This window comes from Lytechinus variegatus, chromosome 6 (genome assembly GCF_018143015.1).
Source record: "Lytechinus variegatus isolate NC3 chromosome 6, Lvar_3.0, whole genome shotgun sequence".
Lineage (NCBI taxonomy): Eukaryota > Metazoa > Echinodermata > Echinoidea > Temnopleuroida > Toxopneustidae > Lytechinus > Lytechinus variegatus.
Window position 1 is genome coordinate 1,349,413 of NC_054745.1, and position 22,380 is coordinate 1,371,792.

Consider the following 22,380-nt stretch of genomic DNA (forward strand, 5'->3'; position numbering starts at 1 on the left):
CTTCCTTGCACATTTTTCATGGCAGTAATCTTTTGTTTGATTAATGACAATGAGTAAAGATGATCATAAGAGAAATGTCATTTGTCGGATGTCTATAGTTATCATCTTGGTCATGACAGTCCTGCTAAACATGATCTAGAATAACTAGTATTCCTTATTTTACTAGTATAGTAGTATAATCTTAAAAGTAGCGATATTGTTAATGATCAAACGAATGAATCAACAACTAAAGGAATAAACAAATAAACAGCCAAATAACTAAAAAGAATATCAATTACAATTATAGTAATAGGGGTAAAATAAAAAAAGCTCAACATTATATTTCTTATCCACGTGCAGATATGCGGACACTAAAATGATAAGCACACTCTGTTTAAAATTACCATGATTACAAAGGTTTGATTGAATTAAGTATGGAAATGAAATAAACCTCACCGGGTTGTCGGAAGTAAACTGTATAGATAGTAACTTGTTATAATTTCGATTCATTTCTTATTATGTACCTTGTTATGATGATTATGATAAAAACATAGGTAAGGAAATGTAACAGTTTATAACCTTCAAACCTAGAAGACTGCGCACGTACAGAAATCACTGGTATAAGTAATTCCAAAATACATTGCGCCTCGACTTACTTCTTCTTGAAACTGGAAGACGTTTATTTTCACCCAATATAGTTATGCAAAACAGTCCTTAACAGTAAAGGATTATAATGCCCAACATGAAGGAAAAACAGCCTAACGATCCTTAAATGTATATGACGACGCAAGACAGTTGTTATTACTTAAAACTTGCAAGTTGTAAATGCATATAAGATGATTGACTCTGAATAAAAGTCCAATTTTGATCATGTTTGTCATTGCTGTACGTTATGATTATTACTGCTATTATTATTGATTGATTTTAACTAGCATTCATTGCTTTATTACTGTATAGTTTTGCTTCTTCCCCCACAGAAACCTGGGGGGGGGGATGATTGTACACACCATCCCCCCCACCTAAAATTCTGGGGGGGGATGCATCCCCCCCCCCCGCTATCTACGCCCCTGTTCAAAGATTTCTTTGCCATTTTCTGTATGATTCATTGTCATATTTTGCGTGATAAGCTAAGACTACTGAATGCCAGGCCCTCTTTAGTTCTTTGGATATCATGCAATGATAGAAAATCACAATAAATACCGGATCGCCAGAGGGGTGCTTATTATCGGCACCTCTATTCATTATTTATACGAATGACTGTAAAGCGAAAAACATGACGTTTTGTTTTCTGATCTCTTCTATTGGTGGAATATTTTTACCTATCATCTTTATTTTTACATTATCATTGAGAATATCCCTTGTACATGATATTTTCTCATGTAAGTTTGTATGTTTATATATTTGTGTGATATATGTAATAGGTATGTTTTATTCCAAATTAATGTTCATTATGTGAGCAAAACGATTTTTCATGTGGACAATAACATGGAATTAAATTGAATTTAAATCCAGGCCTACATGTCTCTTATCTTGATAGGCAATATGATTCAACAATATACTCGTCCTCGAATAAATGGTGTGGTCATCAAGACTTCTATGGACCAAGATTTTTAATTATTTTGTGTGTATTTTGTTGATGTATTATTCATTTTGACTGGTTGTAGTTAAACAATGATGCCAAGAGTAGCACGCTGCAGATTTACTGCTTTAGGACACGATTTTAATGGGATATTCAGATAAATCCGCCTAAGTTTGGACACATTTTTTTTTACGTAACGTGCCCTATCGTGAAAAAGACATCCTTTTTACGTGTTTTTTTGGTCGCGCATGGTATCCACTCGTCAATGTAAGTGCCCCCGGGGCATTTTCCTCATCTCGGTTGAGTGCAGCAGTGTTGATAAATTTCTTGCTGAAGGAAAACATGCCATGGCTAGGATTCGAACCCACGACCCTCTGTTTGAAAGGCGAGTCAGAACCACTAGACCATGACGTGCACACACAAACTCACACAAACTTATCCCATGACAAACTCAGAGCAGACACAATATACATGAAAAAATAAAGTAATATTTATTCTAAAATTCATTCCCATGTGTATAAAAGTTCCACAATAATTACATTCAGTATTCACAAGTCATTATTATTGGAACATTTGTATTTACAATCAAAGCTGCTTTAGAGATCATCTGTCTACAATATCTTATTGACTCTATAAGATTGAAATTCAAATTCAACTTCATTACTACAATTTAAAAATATACAAATATACAAAATAATTTACAAAAATAGGAATTATACTTGTGGAGGGGTCAAATTCAGCATAACTGCTTCTATAAATTGAATCCATAATAAATATCAAATCAATACGTGTAAAAAAATTTACACCAAAGGTAACAATATGAACATACAAACTGAAAGACGACATATTTTTATCATTTGTATTTTATGGTTTATTATTGAGCTACACAGCTGAAACCCCTGCTGGTGATACACTTATTTCTTTTATTCTTTTTTACTATATCCCTTTCTCCATTTTGGTTTACTAGTGCTTGAAAAAATACAGGGGAGCTACCCTTTGAAGCACCGTCCTTGATAATAAGTGTGTATCCTTGTATATCATTGAAACATGTATTACAAGACCCTGTTCATATAAAGACTATCCTATTACAAAGACTACTTCTCTCTATTGTTTGATATCTATATACAGGTTTTACTGTACCATGATACTGTATATCATTGAAACATGTATTACAAGACCCTGTTCATATAAAGACTATCCCATTACAAAGACTACTTCTCTATATTGTTTGATATCTATATACAGGTTTTACTGTACCATGATACTGTATATCATTGAAACATGTATTACAAGACCCTGTTCATATAAAGACTATCCTATTACAAAGACTACTTCTCTCTATTGTTTGATATCTATATACAGGTTTTACTATACCATGATACTGTATATCATTGAAACATGTATTACAAGACCCTGTTCATATAAAGACTACTTCTCTCTATTGTTTGATATCTATATACAGGTTTTACTGTACCATGATACTGTATATCATTGAAACATGTATTACAAGACCCTGTTCATATAAAGACTATCCTATTATAAAGACTACTTCTCTCTATTGTTTGATATCTATATACAGGTTTTACTGTACCATGATACTGTATATCATTGAAACATGTATTACAAGACCCTGTTCATATAAAGACTATCCTATTACAAAGACTACTCTCTATTGTTTGATATCAGGTTTTACTGTACCATGATACTGTATATCATTGAAACATGTATTACAAGACCCTGTTCATATAAAGACTACTTCTCTCTATTGTTTGATATCTATATACAGGTTTTACTGTACCATGATACTGTATATCATTGAAACATGTATTACAAGACCCTGTTCATATAAAGACTATCCTATTATAAAGACTACTTCTCTCTATTGTTTGATATCTATATACAGGTTTTACTGTACCATGATACTGTATATCATTGAAACATGTATTACAAGACCCTGTTCATATAAAGACTATCCCATTACAAAGACTACTTCTCTCTATTGTTTGATATCAGGTTTTACTGTACCATGATACTGTATATCATTGAAACATGTATTACAAGACCCTGTTCATATAAAGACTATCCTATTACAAAGACTACTTCTCTCTATTGTTTGATATCTATATACAGGTTTTACTGTACCATGATACTGTATATCATTGAAACATGTATTACAAGACCCTGTTCATATAAAGACTATCCTATTACAAAGACTACTTCTCTCTATTGTTTGATATCTATATACAGGTTTTACTGTACCATGATACTGTATATCATTGAAACATGTATTACAAGACCCTGTTCATATAAAGACTATCCTATTATAAAGACTACTTCTCTCTATTGTTTGATATCTATATACAGGTTTTACTGTACCATGATACTGTGTATCATTGAAACATGTATTACAAGACCCTGTTCATATAAAGACTATCCTATTATAAAGACTACTTCTCTCTATTGTTTGATATCTATATACAGGTTTTACTGTACCATGATACTGTATATCATTGAAACATGTATTACAAGACCCTGTTCATATAAAGACTATCCCATTACAAAGACTACTTCTCTCTATTGTTTGATATCTATATACAGGTTTTACTGTACCATGATACTGTATATCATTGAAACATGTATTACAAGACCCTGTTCATATAAAGACTATCCTATTATAAAGACTACTTCTCTCTATTGTTTGATATCTATATACAGGTTTTACTGTACCATGATACTGTATGTCATTGAAACATGTATTACAAGACCCTGATCATATAAAGACTATCCTATTATAAAGACTACTTCTCTCTATTGTTTGATATCTATTACAGGTTTTACTGTACCATGATACTGTATATCATTGAAACATGTATTACAAGACCCTGTTCATATAAAGACTATCCCATTATAAAGACTACTTCTCTCTATTGTTTGATATCTATATACAGGTTTTACTGTACCATGATACTGTGTATAATATTAATTTATATCATTAGCAATATGAATGACATATTACATGTTTTAAGGTTTTAATGATTCATGCAATTAAAACCATTAACTCTTCTATTTGCATTTAGAATGCATTATAAGTAACTCCATCATGTGAAAAGTACAGGTGTACTACTTCACAATAATCTGATAGAAGTAGTCCTTTCTACTCATTAATCAACTTCTACAGTGAAAATCAAAACAAGTTTACACTTAAAAATAATGCTGTAAAATTTGTAATATTCTGAGGCTTTTTCCACATTTAAACATTGGTAAAGAGCAAATGACGATATAACTGTCAAACAATTGTTCCACTTGAGTGAGCACCACTCACTTTTGAAAAATTGGTGAAAAATTATTTGCGCAGATTTGGATATAGAATAAAACGTCGACTTCAATCATGAAAAACACACATACTTTAGCTAGGAAGATCGATTTGGAGATATCTCTTACATTTTTAGCTTGTTTCCTTGCCCAAATACCTTCATAGAGCGCCATTACGTACCACTTCACAATAATCTGACAGAAGTAATCCTTTCTACTCATTAATCAACTACTCAAGTAAAATGGGATTTTGGCATTTTTGATACACCAATTTGACAAAAGTCAATAACTACAAATTCTACTACATGTATTAACACATAATTAGTAATACCACTGTGTCCAAAATACAGGCGTACCACTTCACAATAATCTGACAGAAGTAATCCTTTCTACTCATTAATCAACTTCTCAATTAAATGGGATTTGGGCATTTTTGATACACCAATTTGACAAAAGTCAATAACTACTAATTTGATATACAAATTCTACTACATGTATTAACACATAATTAGTAATACCACTGTGTCCAAAATACAGGCGTACCACATCACAATAATCTGAAAGGAGCCATCCTTTTACTCAATTACCCTAAGACAAAACAGTTTTAATTTTGATTCATATTCAAGACGTAACATATTGGGGATTTTCTGAATCACAAATTTGACAAAAGTCAATAACTAGTCATTTGATACACAACATCAAATTACCATTAAAATCCTCCTTAACCAAGGATGGATACAATAAATTATCTTACATCTGAAGAATGAGTAATTCATGAGAGATGTGATAATAAATGAACATTAAAAGGCATTTAACTTTTAAAGCAAATGACATACAGGAATGGAAAAATATTAGATATAAACAGTTAACAATGTACCCAAGAAAATTCCTGAAGTTAATCAAAAATTCAGCTGCCATTGGTTTACTATAGACAATACTGTCTTCTAAACTTTACACTACTAATTTACATTGTATATAAACATGTATCATTTATGACTCTATACATTATTAAAATTGGAGGACTTCACATACACTGTGGACATGAACTTGTAGCTAAAAATAATTCCACATTGCTTTTTCTTACAATGGAAAGAATAAGATGAAATATAATGAAACACTTGAAGCTGATTATTGGTCTCTGTTTAAAAGATAAATCATTCTGATACCATGGCTACAGATGAAAAATGACATGAAGATTATTTGCATCCAAGGAGTAATCATACTCAATGCAATCCATTGTGAGCTTGTGTATCTATTTTGTATTATGAATTTTGTATGATTCTGAAATTGCCCCGCCCCTCTCTTCTTGTAGTTTCATTTGGATCACTTCTAAAAGGTAAAGAATTATTACCTTTATCATAATCAATTGGTATCTTTTCATTTTGCTTTATCATTATTACAAGTTACATATAAACATTGCATTGAGAATGGATGAGTAACTCAGTGTATGTACGCATCAGAAAACAAGTAATCTATTGTATGTTATCATTCAATGTGCATATTATTATGAAAAGAATCAAATATTATATTGGTAGGTCATATATTTGTGTGAAAAGAACTGCCTTTCATTCTGAATAATTGCAACTTGGTTTCGAAGTTCCTATTGAATTGACTTCATGTCTCTAAAATGATAACATCACACAAAGTGAATTGAAAACTGTGATTAATCATAACCCAAATATTCCTCATTCAGTTTCAACATGAAAATGTACATGTTTGATCATTAAAACATAAATATATATTTACACAATTTCGTGAAAATAACAAACGAAGGTTTCACTTCTAATTTTGAAAGAATGGGTAAGATTTGTTAAAACTAGATAAGAACATAACATTTATAAGAGCAAATAATTCCCTTAATTTCAAAGAGCGACTTTCTCCTTTATGTTAATAATAATAGAATTGAAGGAGCGACTTTCTTCTTTATGATAAACATAATAGAATTAAAGGAGTGACTTTCTTCTTTATGATAAACATAATAGAATGGAAAGTGTGACTTTCTCCTTTATGATAAACATAATAGAATTGAAGGAGCGACTTTCTTCTTTATGATAAACATAATAGAATTGAAGGAGTGACTTTCTTCTTTATGATAAACATAGAATTGAAGGAGTGACTTTCTCCTTTATGTTAAACATAATAGAATTGAAGGAGTGGCTTTCTCATTTATGATAAACATAATAGAATTGAAGGAGTGACTTTCTCCTTTATGATAAACATAATAGAATTGAAGGAGTGACTTTCTCCTTTATGATAAACATAATAGAATTGAAGGAGTGACTTTCTCCTTTATGATAAACATAATAGAATTGAAGGAGTGACTTTCTCCTTTATGTTAAACATAATAGAATTGAAGGAGTGGCTTTCTCCTTTATGATAAACATAATAGAATTGAAGGAGTGGCTTTCTCCTTTATGTTAAACATAATAGAATTGAAGGACCGACATTCTTCTTTATGATAAACATAATAGAATGGAAAGTGTGACTTTCTCCTTTATGATAAACATAATATAATTGAAGGAGTGACTTTCTCCTTTATGATAAACATAATAGAATTAAAGGAGTGACTTTCTCCTTTATGATAAACATAATAGAATTGAAGGAGTGACTTTCTCCTTTATGATAAACATAATAGAATTGAAGGAGCGACTTTCTTCTTTATGATAAACATAATAGAATTGAAGGAGTGACTTTCTCCTTTATGATAAACATAATAGAATTGAAGGAGTGACTTTCTCCTTTATGATAAACATAATAGAATTGAAGGAGTGACTTTCTCCTTTATGATAAACATAATAGAATTGAAGGAGTGACTTTCCCCTTTATGATAAACATAATAGAAATGAAGCAGTGAATTTCTCCTTCATGATGAATTTATTTCAATTCAGGTTAATTGCAAAATACATGATTGGCAGTCACAGTCTGAACTGTTAATATTTACACAATACCAATATATCAAAATAATCAAAATTACTAAGATTATCAATACAAATCAAAATTATATACATGTACATGTATGTGCATATAAAAATGGAGTTAAAATGGATAAAAATAAAATTATGAATAATACAATATTGCACATTCATTACACAAATAGCAAACTTATTTACCACATGTAGTACTTATTTGATAATCTTGTCAGACTTGGAAGAGCAATGTTCTGAAATCTTTTTGTTTTACATGGAATCTCCTTATATTTATTCATATGTCATAAATTGAAAGTGTTTGTTTTCAGTGGAGGTAACCAGTTTTTGTACAATTGATTCATTTCTAACTTTAAAGCGAAATCTGTGGTAAGTTTTACTCTTTGACTTTCAAGTGATGTCAAATGTGAGGTATTTGAAACAATGTCATATATATGATAGATACTTGGTTCCCAATATTATCTTGCATGATCTTTTCTGGACAGTTTCAGTAACTTTTATCTGTTTCAAAGTAAGAGAAGCAGCGAATATAGGTACACAATACTCTAGGACTGGTCTTACATACCCTATATATACTGTTAACAAATCACATTCAGGTTCATTGTAAGCTTTCAATCTTCTTAACATGAATAACTTTTTATTGCTTTTTTTCATTAGTTCGGTTAAACGAGCATTTCACTTTAAATCATTATGAATTGTAATTCCTACGATTTTCACTGTGGTTAAAAAATAGAATTAAAGGAGTGACTTTCTTCTGTATGATAAAGATAAAAGAATTGAAGGTAATAACAGAATTCCAGGTTGTATAAAGCATTGTTAGAAGAGTTTACCGTGATAATGCATTGACAGATTAAACATTGATTTTGGTTCAGAATAATGTGAAAATATGGAATACCATGGTCAAAATACTTTAAATTGATATTTATGAAATCATAAAAAGGGTAAATTCATGTTAAAATCACCCAAGTGACGCTGGCATAATCTTTAGGCCTACATGTATATTTAATTCTCTTAACCTGAATTGCACGAAATCATTAGTTGTGATACTTCTAAATAGGCCTGGGAGTAAACATCGATTGATTGAATGATTCAATTGTTTTTTTAGGAACTAATCAAATGGTAAAATTGACATTCGTCCCAGGCCTATTTCTGATGCTTAAATATCACTTTAAAAGTCAGATGAAAAGAGCTCATCAGTCATTTTTGGATTAAAATTATGATTCATATTTGCCTCTGGTGAAAATTGGTTTCACATCATAATAATATTCAAAGAATTAAAAATGAAATAGGTTCATACATATCACAGCTCTGAAACAAACCATTGTAGGATATGACCGCGTCATGGAGATCAATTAGATGGTTGTGGATTGCCATTGTATAGATCCTGACTGTAATTGTTGCAGAGTCACATCATGCATCAAAATATTCGTCTGAGGAAGACTCAGAAGAAGTTTCAATTTCGTCTGAGGAAGTTTCCATTTCACTATAAAATAATAAGAAAAGGTGACAAAATATAGGTTTATTTGATAGGTTATTAGCCCTGAATACTTCAAAGGGATGGTCCAGGCTGGAGATATTGATATCTCAATTAATAGAGTAAATTCGATCAAAATCGAATAACAAAAAACTTACAAAAAGTTATTGAATTTTAAAGATTTGCATTATTCCTGTAAAACAGTTTAAGACATGTCTTCATGAATATTAGGTGGGCTGATGTCATATACCAACTTGTTTTTTTTTTGTGTATTTTATTATATGAAAATCAAAATTTTTCTACCAAGAACTGATAACTGATTAAGTGTATTAGTTATTCATTGCCACATCTTACATGTACTTCATCATAATGGAGACATCATTTACACATGTATGAAAAAAATCAAACTATCATGATTTCATGTGATAACATAAAAAAATGAAAGTGGGATTGTGACATCATCAGCCCACCTAATGTACATTCATGGCGATGTGCATGTAACTGTTTTCACAAAATATTGATGAACTTTAGAATTCAATAACCTTGTTATAACATTATTTGTTATCCGATTTTGATGAAATTTTCAGAATTTTGCTTCGTTAATTTTATTTTGTTTATTTAGATATAAATATTTTCAGCGCGGACTATCCCTTTAACATATACATTACCATTGTAAGAGCTGATTCATGAACAATTTATTGCATTCCTTGTACATAAAATTATTGTTGTACAAATCTGTTAATGACCAATAGGTGTAATTATTGTATTCCTCAAACATATAAAATTAGTAAAGTAAATAATAATAATCCGCTTTTAAATAGCGCTCATCAGAACAACGTGTCTAAGCGCTCTACAGATATTACCGTTTCATGGCCAGTTTGAATACATTTATTGTATTCCTCGTACAGGTATATAAATTAGCCTTGGAAAAAGCTGTGTCATTACCAATTTTATTCCTCATACATATAAATTATCAAATCCCTTGCTTGAGATCGTTAAATTGAGAGTTTACAAAAGGAGAAGACGTATAATTTTACTAGGAAAAACGTTTGCCGTGAAATAGTTCATTTTCCTTGTCAATGTCACGCATAGTCCATTTTTCCCCCAAGGAAAGTTATCAACTTTTTTCTTTATTTATTTTACATATGATGAGGAATGATATAGCTGGAAGGGATATACAACATATATACAAAGACTCATTCTCTGAACAGGCTAAATCTATTCACATTCAGAAACATCAATAGTACCACTTTCCCTTAAAGCCCCCTCACACCTGACCGGATGTAGGCGGACGAAAGGTGACGAATGGGAAAAATGCACGAAATGCTCGCAAATTTAACAAATTCAAATAAAATTTACATCAAATCATGTGATCAGTAACTATTGTCAAATTTTATCGAAGAGAAGGATAAATATGACATGTGAAGGATATCGATTTTTCGGTTCACCTCTTTGAGTAAATGGCAGCCAAAGGCAAGCGAAGGGTAGCGAAGGGTTTATATAACCCAATAAGACGAACGAACAGTGAGCAATGTTTTGATATGGCGTGCGATTGGAAACGAAGACGAGGGAAAAGATCGGGCAATCTTGTACGTTTGTGTCATCATGTTGCTTCGTTAAGGCTTCTTTCGAGATCGGTTCACTTTGGCAAAAGCGCGATGAGGGACTATGCGCGACAATAACAAACGATTACCGCAGACTTAATAAGAGATGCGAATTCAAACAGATGACCAACAATTCGACGGGAAATCTTAAATATGTTCAAGATTCCGTGCGAATTTGAATAATTGCAGCTGTTAGTTCAGAAGCTGTACGAACCCAAACACGAAGGGTAAATATGATTTACTACCAGTTACCATTGAAAGAGATTTCTTAAAAAATGCCTTTCGCCAGCCATTGCAAGGCATATTCAGTGTGAGGGGGTCTTTAGGCCGATGGCCATCAGGGGAAGGGTACTATTGATGTTCCTTCGATGTGAATAGTTTAAGCCAAATCTTTGAACATCATTGTATAATTTGTATAGTATTGTACAAAGCAGTTTCACAACCAATTTAGGTACAATTACTGTATTCTACTTACATATAAGTTAAAATTGGACAAAAAGCTTGTTTCATGACCAATTTAAACACAACTATTGTATTCCTTGTACATTTAAACTAGTATCTTAAAAAGCTGTTTTATGAACAATTTAGGTACAACTATTGCATTCCTCATATGAATTTAGTATTGTAAAAAAGCTGTTCAAGACCTTTTCAAGTACATTTATTGTATACTTTATATGAATCAATTACTATTGGATGATGCAAGTTTCATCATAAAATAAAAATAATATAGGATTTGTATAGCGCACGTATCCACCTTGCTAGGTGCTTATGGCACTCCTATATTAGCCCTGCTAAGCAAGTCTACCAATTATGGTGCGCAGAGCTTTTTGATGAATTTCTTCCTACCATTACCCATTTACCTCACCTGGGTCGAGTGCAGCACAGTGTGGATAAATTTCTTGCTGAAGGAAAACACGCCATGTCTAGGATACGAACCCACGACCCTGTTTGAAAGGCGAGAGTCAGAACCACTAGACCACAACGCGATCAGTTTAATTGCAATCATTATGTTCCTCATAATTATAAATTAGTACTCTAAATAGTTATTTCATTTACATGACCAGTGTAGGTAAAATTATCGTATGCCTGGAGCATATTTCTACAAAAGCCATTTCATGACCATTCAGGTACAATTATATTATTTGTCATACATTTATAATTGAGCTGGCCCACTGTAATGATCTAATTAATGAGCAGTATAAGAACTGTTTATACATTGATCATATGTAGGTTGTATCAGCCTGAGTGAAGAGGTCACCTTTAGCTTAATAAGTTTATTAGTTCACCTACCTTATCAAGTCACTGACTGCTTGTAAGAATGATTGAAGATCCTTCTGAGGCTTTTCATTGAACATGAAATTTCCTTTGCTGATCTGAGGGAATGAACCCTAAAAGAATAGAAGCATCATTGGAAATAGTAATTCACCAAATCGTTTCTTTATTCTCATTATCATAATGCTCAAAATTGTATTATGTATAGAATATACCTTTCTTATTTTATTCATATTTTATACAAGTCATATCAGGCGTGGATCCAGAGTTGGACTTTTACTGGGGGCTGATTACTGCACACGAGAGGGGAGGATGCAAGGAGGGTTAGTTTTCCCAATGTGCGGAGCACAAAGTTTTGATATCTCCTCAAATTCAAAGTAACAGAAGATGTCTCTTGCGTCTCTAGGAGAAAATTCGAACGACACAAATTTTTAAATAGTGATGAGAAAGAGAACAGGAGGAAGATCTGAGGACACAGAGAAAATAGAGACAGAGAGAGAGAGACACTGCCACATAAATATAGTAATTATCAAAATAAAATTACTCAATATCAAGGCTTCACATTGAGTTCATAATCGTAAAATCAATGTTACGATGATAAATTAACTGAAAAAAATAATTACAAATATAAATCAAATTTTTTAAAATGAAAATCTGATATAATGATGACCCACAAAAAACCTCTTTGTAACATATTTGTATAGCTGACGCTTTTGTTTTCAATGTAGGGTACATGCATAACTCTCTTTCCAAAGAACTCAATGGTAAGTCAGTAAGATTTGGCACAATACACAGTGCTTCTGCTAGGTCACTGAATGACATTGTTGACAAGTGCAATGCATCCATAGTAAGCTTTCTGACCTATGGCAATGAACACACAAAAATATGTCTTTCATAACACACACACACATAAGATTTAAAATCAAAACAACATTACAACTATTCATTTTTAACACTATAAGGCCATTGAGATGTATATTCTACAGATATGTCATCAGACATCAACTAACTAAACATAGGTTGAGTAGGACAAAGACATATTTATTGTCTTGCCAACAGATATATGTACCAGCAATTTTGATTGAAAAACATTAATTTGAAACTGATGTCAAGTTGTAAGGCAGGTATTTATCTTCTACAATATGTGAGTCAGCAAGAAAACAGTATGTTCATATTCATATCCATTTTCCATTCCAGCTTTTACCCTGCATACCATCTCAATCTAAACCACCTGGTCATTGTTCATTTCATCCTATTATTATGTTCCATGTATACACTCAATGTAGCTCTCATTGTACTGAATACATTGTATGTATTATGGTCAATATCACTCTCCATGACGAAAATCTTGTGTTTAAGAGCAGTATACCACAAGTTTCCCTTATCATCAAATCTCTTCTCAAAACCCTATTGCCCTCAAGCATGAAATTTAAGTATAGAAACACCTGTTTCTTGACCTCGGTCCAAAGATAATACATCCCAGCATCAACGGTATTAAACAGCAGGGGGCCACACACGATGGATTGCAATGTGTGTTCTGGTGAGTGGATGGAGTTCCAGGTATACACGCGTTGATAGAAATTTTTTTCTTCCTTTCTTTCTTTCTTATTCTTTCTTTCTTTCCCTCTCTCTTCCTTCCTTTCGTTAAGACTGTATCGTTGCGCGAGTGAACGGCATGCATCCCATATTTTCTTGCTGTACGGACAGAAACTAGATGGGATGCATCGCGGTCCTTGCATGCTAAGCATACCGTAATTTTTATTCCGCATACTTTCCTTATTTCGAGGTCGATTTTCTTCGTTCGAAATTGAAAATGGACTAGTATTGGATGTCTGAATGTAATATGCCTTTGAAAACATGATTAATATCGAATACAATAATTTCATTCCGAAGATCCTTCTACAGGCAGACAAGTCTTACGTAATAGCACAGCTGTTGTTTATCATTTCGTCCTTGGCTCTACGCTCGTGGTGGTGAAATCGAGACAAGGGGATTACCTGGCCAAGATGGGTTTATCGGGGTTGGAAAAGTTGTTTGAGATTTCCCAAACACAAAACGGGGTATGCGACCGCAGTTTGCAGTCCGAAGTGAGGTCGAGAATCAAACAGGAAATTTTCGTAATGCATACACATATACCACATGCACCTCTGATATTCAATGATCTAATTTCTCTCTTAACTTGTTAAAGCTGATATTTCTCTTTTTATCTTCCATGTATACCTATTTTATGAAGAAATATCTTGTAAAACTGACTGACGGACAAAGTTGTAAACAATTCTTTATTTCTACATCAATCATAACCAAACACTTGATGATATGACAATTTTTCAATTACAGTATACCTGTGCATTAGAGCAAAATTTCCAAAACATTTACTCATCTAGTCTCCTTTATTGTACACCCCTAAATAGTATTAAAAAATATGTTCTTTAATGTATTTAACACAATAAAATTAGATAGACATGTTTTCATTATTTCATGTTTTCCAAACATGGTGTGAGAATAAAGTAGAGGCAGACATACCTTCAAGTTTGAAGCCTTCTCATTCAGATGAGAATAGAACTCCTCCTGGTCACAAACTCTATGTAGTTTCAGGTTAGTCAGGTTAGGTAGGGAGCATAAAGCTTCTGCTAGGTGATGTGAAGAGGCTGATGATAGAGGCTCATAATTCTCAATCTTAAGAGTATGTACCTACATGTGTACAAACATTGATCATTAAACATACATGTACATATCAGATGGTATGATCATGCTGTAATGCTTCAAGTTTAACTGGTTCAAAATGTGTTGATAAGGCTAATGTTTGCATAGATGTATTTCACAACATAACATTTTAGCATCCATACCTGTGTAGGTTTTACAGCTTTTCTGCAGAGGTGTATTTTGTTAAAGGACTAAACATTTTTAATACCTATAAATCGTGAAAGGAATTATTACAGCTAATCTCTGTACCCTTATTCTACATTACAGCATCACTTTCAACAATTTCTGAGATATCACAAAAATGATCAATTTAAGATCATACATAAGACCATAATAATCTCAGATACTCTATGATATGTTTGTTACTTCATATTTGTATTCTATTTTCAGTAACCTTTTACCCTGCATACCATCTCAATCTAAACCACCTGGTCATTGTTCATTTCATCCTATTATTATGTTCCATGTATACACTCAATGTAGCTCTCACTGTACTGTATACATTGTATGTATCATGGTCAATATCACTCTCATACACATACCACATGCACCTCTGATATTCAATGATCTACTTTCTCTCCCACCTTTTTGAAGCTGATATTTCTCTTTATATCTTACATGTGTATTATCATATTAGAGATGACTAGGAAGAATCACATATGGATAAAGTTAAAAAGGATTCCATGTTTCGACATCAATCATAACCAAACACTTGAAGATATGACAATTTCTCAATTACAGCATACCTGTGCATCAGAACCCAATTAAAAAAAAATCATCTAGTCTCCTATATTTATAAACTCTCAAACAATACAACTAAATAGTATAAAAAGATATGTTCTCTAAATGTGTTTAACACGATAAAAAAACACTGTATTGTTCCATATTTTCAAAACATGTTATGAGTATAAAGTAGAAGCAAGCATACCTTCAAGGTTGAAGCCTTCTCATTCAGATGAGAATAGAACTCCTGGTCACAAACTCCTCGTAGTATCAGGTTAGTCAGGTTAGGTAGGGAGCATAAAGCTCCTACTAGGTGATGTGAAGAGGCTGATGATAGAGGCTTATTATTCTCAATCTCAAGAGTATGGACCTACATGTGTACAAACATTGATCATTAAACATACATGTACATATCAGATGGTATGATCATGCTGTCATGCTTCAAGTTAAACTGGTTCAAAATGTGTTGATAATGCTAAAATATTCATAGATGCATTTCACAACATAACATTTTAGCATCCATACCCATTTAGGTTTTACAGCTTGTCTGTTGAGGTGTATTTTGTTAAAGGACTAAACATTTTTTAATACCTCTAAGTCATGAAAGAAGGAATTATTACAGGTTATCTCTGTACCCTTATTCAACATTATAACATCACTTTCAACAATTTCGGAGATATCATGAAAATGATTAATTTAAAAGGCATATGTGAAGACCATAATAATCCCAGATACTCTATGATATATTTGTTACGTCATATTCATATCCATTTTCCATTCCAGCTTTTACCCTGCATACCATCTCAATCTAAACCACCTGGTCATTGTTCATTTCATCCTATTATTATGTTCCATGTATACACTCAATGTAGCTCTCACTGTACTGTATACATTGTATGTATCATGGTCAATATCACTCTCATACACATACCACATGCACCTCTGATATTCAATGATCTACTTTCTCTCTCACCTATTTGAATCTGATATTTCTCTTTATATCTTACATGTGTATTATCATAAGAGATGACTAGGAAGAATCACATATGGATAAACTTAAAAAGGTTTCCATGTTTCGACATCAATCATAACCAAACACCTGAAGATATGACAAATTTGTCAATTACAACATACTTGTGCATTAGAACCAAATTTCAAAAGAAATCTCATCTAGTCTCCTTTATTTATTCTTATTATTATTATTATTATTATTTATTCGGCATAATGAAACATAATACAACATATACAAACAATAGGATAAGGAGAGTCACATGGATGCCGGGAAAGGAAAAAGATTAACTAAATAACTATAACCCGAAGGTCTTCCTTTCCAATCCATGTGACTTTACAAAGATAAACATGCATGTAACACAAGAATTGTAAAATACAACTGTAGGGGAGACCGGGGCCAGCCGGAACACGGGGCAAGCCGAAACACTGCAACCCCTTCCAAAACTAATTCATTCAACACCGCCCCCAATCTATCCCTATTAACAATACAAGTGTTGAATTATCATTGCAACAAACTGAGGGCAGCACCGCAAAAATCTATTTCAAAGGCGCCAAAGAAAACCACAATGCTCCATTCCACCCCAAGCCCCAACCAACCCCGGTCCCCCCACAGCTGTTGAAGATAATAACAAATTAAATTAAAATCAATACAAAATCAAGAAAAAGTGTCAACCTAGGTAGAGTAAAGCTCATAACAATAAAAAAAAAATAATACTTAAATTTGAGCACGTGCCCAGATTGACACAGTGTGAATGAAGAGGGCGCTGTGCAATAAAATAATTTAGCATGTGTGCATAATGATTAACATAAATTAAGTTTTCTTAAACCCTAAACATGGAGGCAGAGAAGCAAACACTATGATTGAGACAAGAGATTACTCCCCGCCCCCCCCCCCCCTAATATACATGTATGACCAAAAACAAGTATGATAAATCTATTGATGTATACTGAAAATAATTATGAACACTATAAACACTCTCAAACAATATTTCCAAGTAGCATGAAATATATTCTTTAATGTATTTAACACAATAAAAGTAGATAAACACTTTTTCACTATTCCAAGTTTTCCAAACATGATGTGAGAATAAAGTAGAGGCAGACATACCTTCAAGGTTGAAGCCTTCTCATTCAGATGAGAATAGAACTCCTGGTCAAAAACTCCATATAGTTCCAGGTTAGTCAGGTTAGGTAGGGAGCATAACGCTTGTGCTAGGTGATGTGAAGAGGCTGATGATAGAGGCTTATTATTCACAATCTGAAGAGTATGGACCTACATGTGTACAAACATTGATCATTAAACATACATGTACATATCAGATGGTATGATCATGCTGTAATGCTTCAAGTTAAACTGGTTCAAAAATGTGTTGATAAGGCTAATGTTTGCATAGATGTATTTCACAACATAACATTTTAGCATCCATACCTGATTAGGCTTTACAGCTTTTCTGTTGATGTGTATTTTGTTTACAAAAGACATTTTAATACCTATGAATTTTTAAAGAAGGAATTATTACAGGTAATCTCTGTACCCTTATTCTACATTACAGCATCACTTTCAACAATTTCTTAGATATATCACGAAAAGGATTAATTTAAGATCATACATAATATGAAGACCATAATAATCTCAGATACTCTGTGATATGTTTGTTACTTCATATTTGTATTCTATTTTCAGTAACCTTTTACCCTGCATACCATCTCAATCTAAACCACCTGGTCATTGTTCATTTCATCCTATTATTATGTTCCATGTATACACTCAATGTAGCTCTCACTGTACTGTATACATTGTATGTATCATGGTCAATATCACTCTCATACACATACCACATGCACCTCTGATATTCAATGATCTAATTTCTCTCCTAACTTTTAAAAGCTGATATTTCTCTTTTAATCTTCCATGTATACCAATTTTATCAGATGTCTTGTAAAACTCACAGACGGACAAAGTTGTAAACAATTCCTTATTTCTACATCAATCATAACCAAACACTTGATGATATGACAATTTTTCAATTACAGCATACCTGTGCATTAGAGCAAATTTCCAAAACATTTACTCATCTAGCCTCCTTTATTAATGAACACCCCTAAATAGCATGAAAAAATATGTTCTTTAATGTATTTAACACAATAAAATTAGATAGACATGTTTTCATTATTTCATGTTTTTCAAACATGGTGTGAGAATAAAGTAGAGGCAGACATACCTTCAAGTTTGAAGCCTTCTCATTCAGATGAGAACAGAACTCCTCCTGGTCACAAACTCTATTTAGTTTCAGGTTAGTCAGGTTAGGTAGGGAGCATAAACCTTCTACAAGGTGATGTGAAGAGGCTGATGATAGAGGCTTATAATTCCCAATCTCAAGAGTATGGACCTACATGTGTACAAACATTGATCATTAAACATACATGTACATATCAGATGGTATGATCATGCTGTAATGCTTCAAGTTAAACTGGTTCAAAATGTGTTGATAAGGCTAATGTTTGCATAGAGCGATGTATTTCACATCATAACATTTTAGCATCCATACCTGATTAGGCTTTATAGCTTTTCTGTTGATGTGCATTTTGTTTATAAAAGACATTTCAATACCTATTAATTTTGAAAGAAGAAATTATTACAGGTTATGTCTGTACCCGTATTCAACATTATAGCATCACTTTCAACAATTTCGGAGATATCACAAAAATTATCAATTTAAAATCTTACATGTGAAGACCATAATAATCTCAGATACTCTGTGATATGTTTGTTACTCCAATTTGTATTCTATTTTCAGTAACCTTTTACCCTGCATACCATCTCAATCTAAACCACCTGGTCATTGTTCATTTCATCCTATTATTATGTTCCATGTATACACTCAATGTAGCTCTCACTGTACTGTATACATTGTATGTATCATGGTCAATATCACTCTCATACACATACCACATGCACCTCTGATATTCAATGATCTACTTTCTCTCCCACCTTTTCGAAAACTGATATTTCTCTTTATATCTTCTATGTGTATTATCATATTAGAGATGACTAGGAAGAATCACATATGGATAAAGTTAAAAAGATTCCATGTTTCTACATCAACCATATCCAAACACTTTATTTTCATTATATAGCTTTTCTGTTTAAGTGCATGTATTATGTTAATAATAATAATATAAATAATGAGACTTGTAAAGCGCCAAATCCACTCTGTAGAGTGCTCAAGGTGCATAAAGAGCTAAGAGTTAAATAGCAAAGTTTTTATAAGACTTTTATGTCTTCAGGAAGGCCATCCACAAAGTGGGGCATGCAAAAGCAAATGATCTTTCCCCCAAGTTTTTGAAACTTTCGGAATGACAAGTAAACAAGAGGTGGATGAGCGCAAAGATCTGCCTGGTCTGTAGTGATTGGTAAATGAAAGACTGTATTGTGGTGCTGATCCACGAATACTATGAAAGGCAAGTAACAAAATCTTAAAGATAATCCGGTTTTTTATAAGGAGCCAGTGCAGCGAATATAAGATAGGGGTGATATGTGAGCGTTTACTTGACAAAGTGACAATGCGAGCGGCTGCATTCTGGAGCTTCTGAAGCTTATGTAACTGAGCCTGCGGTAAATTAAACAAAAGGGCATTACAAAAATCAAGGCGGGAGGAAATCAAGGCATGTACTATCTTTTCGGTCGCAGACTTAGATAAATATTTCCGGATAAATCCTAGATTGCGAAGATGATACCGAACTGATTTGCAGATATTTGAAATTTGGGAAGACATCGTCATGTGTGAATCAAAATTTACTCCAAGATTGCGGCAAGTTTGAGACAAATGAATTGTGTGGCCAGAAAATGAAAAGGAATTGACATCAATTTTGTTGAGCTGCACTTTAGAGCCAAACAAAAGAAATTCACACTTATCTAAGTTTAGTTTCAAGGAATGGGTTTGCATCCAGTCATGAACATCAATCATACATAAAGGACGACGAATAACATCAGCTGCTTGCTGAGTTGAGTCAAAAGAAATGATAAGTTGAATGTCGTCAGCGTAAATATGGTAGTCAATTCCGTGACGGAGCATCACTTGCCGCAATCTAATCATGTAAATTGAGAAAAGGGTCGGTCCGCCCACAGAGCCCTGCGGTACGCCATGGGTCAGAGGTGAAGCAGCTGATTGACAGCCATTTATACATACAATCTGTGAATGGGAAGAAAGATAGGATTCAAACCACTTGAATGCTTCACCTCTAACACCAAACGAACTTAAAGTATTCAGCATAATAGTATGGTTTACTGTGTCGAATGCGGAGGATAGATCGAGTAAGAGTAAAGCAGTCACACGCCCTCGGTCCATCTCTTGGAGGATATGATTTGAGGTGCTTACAAGAAGGTTTTCCACTCTGTGGTGGGGTCTGTAGGCAGATTGAAATGGGTCGAACAGATTATTGTCGTGAAAGTATTCAGCAAGACGAGAGAAAGCAACCCTTTCAAGGACTTTGAAGAGGAAGGGTAAGTTAGAAACCGGTCGGTAATTTTGGAGAGAATCGGGATCAAGAGAGGGTTTCTTTAACAGTGGTGTATTAAACATGAGCGCATTTCAGAGAGGACGGGACATGCGACTGCTCTAAAGTTAAGTTAACAAGGTAAGAAAGAATAGGAGCGAACGTGGATGAACAATCCTTTAGTAACTTAGCAGACCTGTATAGGATCCAATTAAATAGGATCCAGTTAATACTAAAAGCTCTGAATATTGAAAGAATTAAATTTTTCAAAATCAATTATCTCGGTTGTGTACTGTTGGCATTATATAATATAAACTGCCTTATTCTTGTGGAAGCGCAGTGGTGTAGCGGTTCTGACTCTCACCTTGTAATCAGAGGGTCATGTTTTCGAATCCCACCATGGCCTAGCATCCTTTGGCAAGGCATAAATCAACACTTTGCCACTCTTACCCAGGTACTAATTGAGTACCGGTAGGAAACAACCATCATTGTGGTTGGTTTAGCAGGTGTGCACCTATAAAAACAGGCTGCTTAAAGCTTAATTAAGTGAATGGGTAACAATAATTGTGAAGCGCTTTGAGAAGTCGTAGACTGATAAAGCGCTATATGCCAATTATTATTATTCTCAAAACAAAATTGGATGATTTACAAGTTTACAAAAGCCTGTAATTGATGTGACCTATAATTACTTTTCAATGCAAAGAACTTAATAATTTCAAACATTCTTTCAAGTACAACATGTGCTGCTACTGCATGTCTACATAGATGTATTCCATTTTCAGAAGCCTTCACCCTGCAAACCATCTCAATCCAACCCACCTGGTCATTTTTCATTACCTTCACTCTATGTATATTCCCTATACTGTATCATGGACATTGTCATTCAATATCACTCTCATACAAATACCACATGCACAAATTCAATGATCTACTTTCTCTCCTACATGTAACTTTTAAAGCTAATATTTCCCTTTTTAACTTCCATGATTATGAAGTATTATTAATTAAAAGATGTCTAGGAAGATATGGATTTTATAAAGTTGAAAACGATTCCATGTTTTTGCATCAATTAGATGTTTTTGCGTCAAAACACTTGAAAGTATAACACATTTTAAATGACAGCATACCTGTGCATTAACCAGATTTTTAAAAATCTCTCATTTAGTCTCCTTTATTTATAAGCACTCTCAGATAATATTGTCTACATACATGTAGTACAAAAATTTGTTCTTAAATGTATTTATCCACGATTACATTTTTCGATAAAAAGGGCAGCTGCCCAAAATAATACATAATATAAAA

The 22,380-nt window shown here is 33.0% G+C and overlaps 1 protein-coding gene and 1 long non-coding RNA gene across 6 annotated transcripts in view; one reads left to right on the top strand and one right to left on the bottom strand.

Annotated features, from left to right (window-relative positions):
* The first annotated feature begins 1,807 nt into the window (after positions 1-1,807).
* LOC121416793 lies at positions 1,808-4,081 on the top strand. Of its 4 annotated transcripts, XR_005970255.1 has the most exons (3): positions 2,008-3,020; positions 3,245-3,344; positions 3,572-4,081. It is a non-coding gene; the product is annotated as an uncharacterized LOC121416793 (long non-coding RNA). The 4 variants fall into 4 exon arrangements; XR_005970253.1 differs by lacking the exon at positions 3,572-4,081 and having other exon boundaries at positions 1,808-3,020; positions 3,245-3,503; XR_005970254.1 differs by lacking the exon at positions 3,572-4,081 and having other exon boundaries at positions 1,808-2,920; positions 3,245-3,503.
* Positions 4,082-8,191: 4,110 nt separating this feature from the next.
* The window catches only part of LOC121416794, a 55,136-nt gene continuing 40,947 nt past the window's right edge, over positions 8,192-22,380 (bottom strand). Inside the window, exons 8-12 of one of the 2 annotated variants that reach the window (XM_041610279.1) lie at positions 18,804-18,971; positions 17,690-17,854; positions 15,776-15,940; positions 12,163-12,260; positions 8,192-9,257 (exon numbers count right to left, since the gene is read on the bottom strand). In XM_041610279.1, coding sequence (XP_041466213.1) covers positions 9,248-9,257; positions 12,163-12,260; positions 15,776-15,940; positions 17,690-17,854; positions 18,804-18,971 — 606 coding nt within the window. In that variant the 3' untranslated portion in view covers positions 8,192-9,247. The remainder of the gene's footprint in view (positions 9,258-12,162; positions 12,261-15,775; positions 15,941-17,689; positions 17,855-18,803; positions 18,972-22,380) is intronic. The other variant, XM_041610280.1, reaches the window with a different exon arrangement.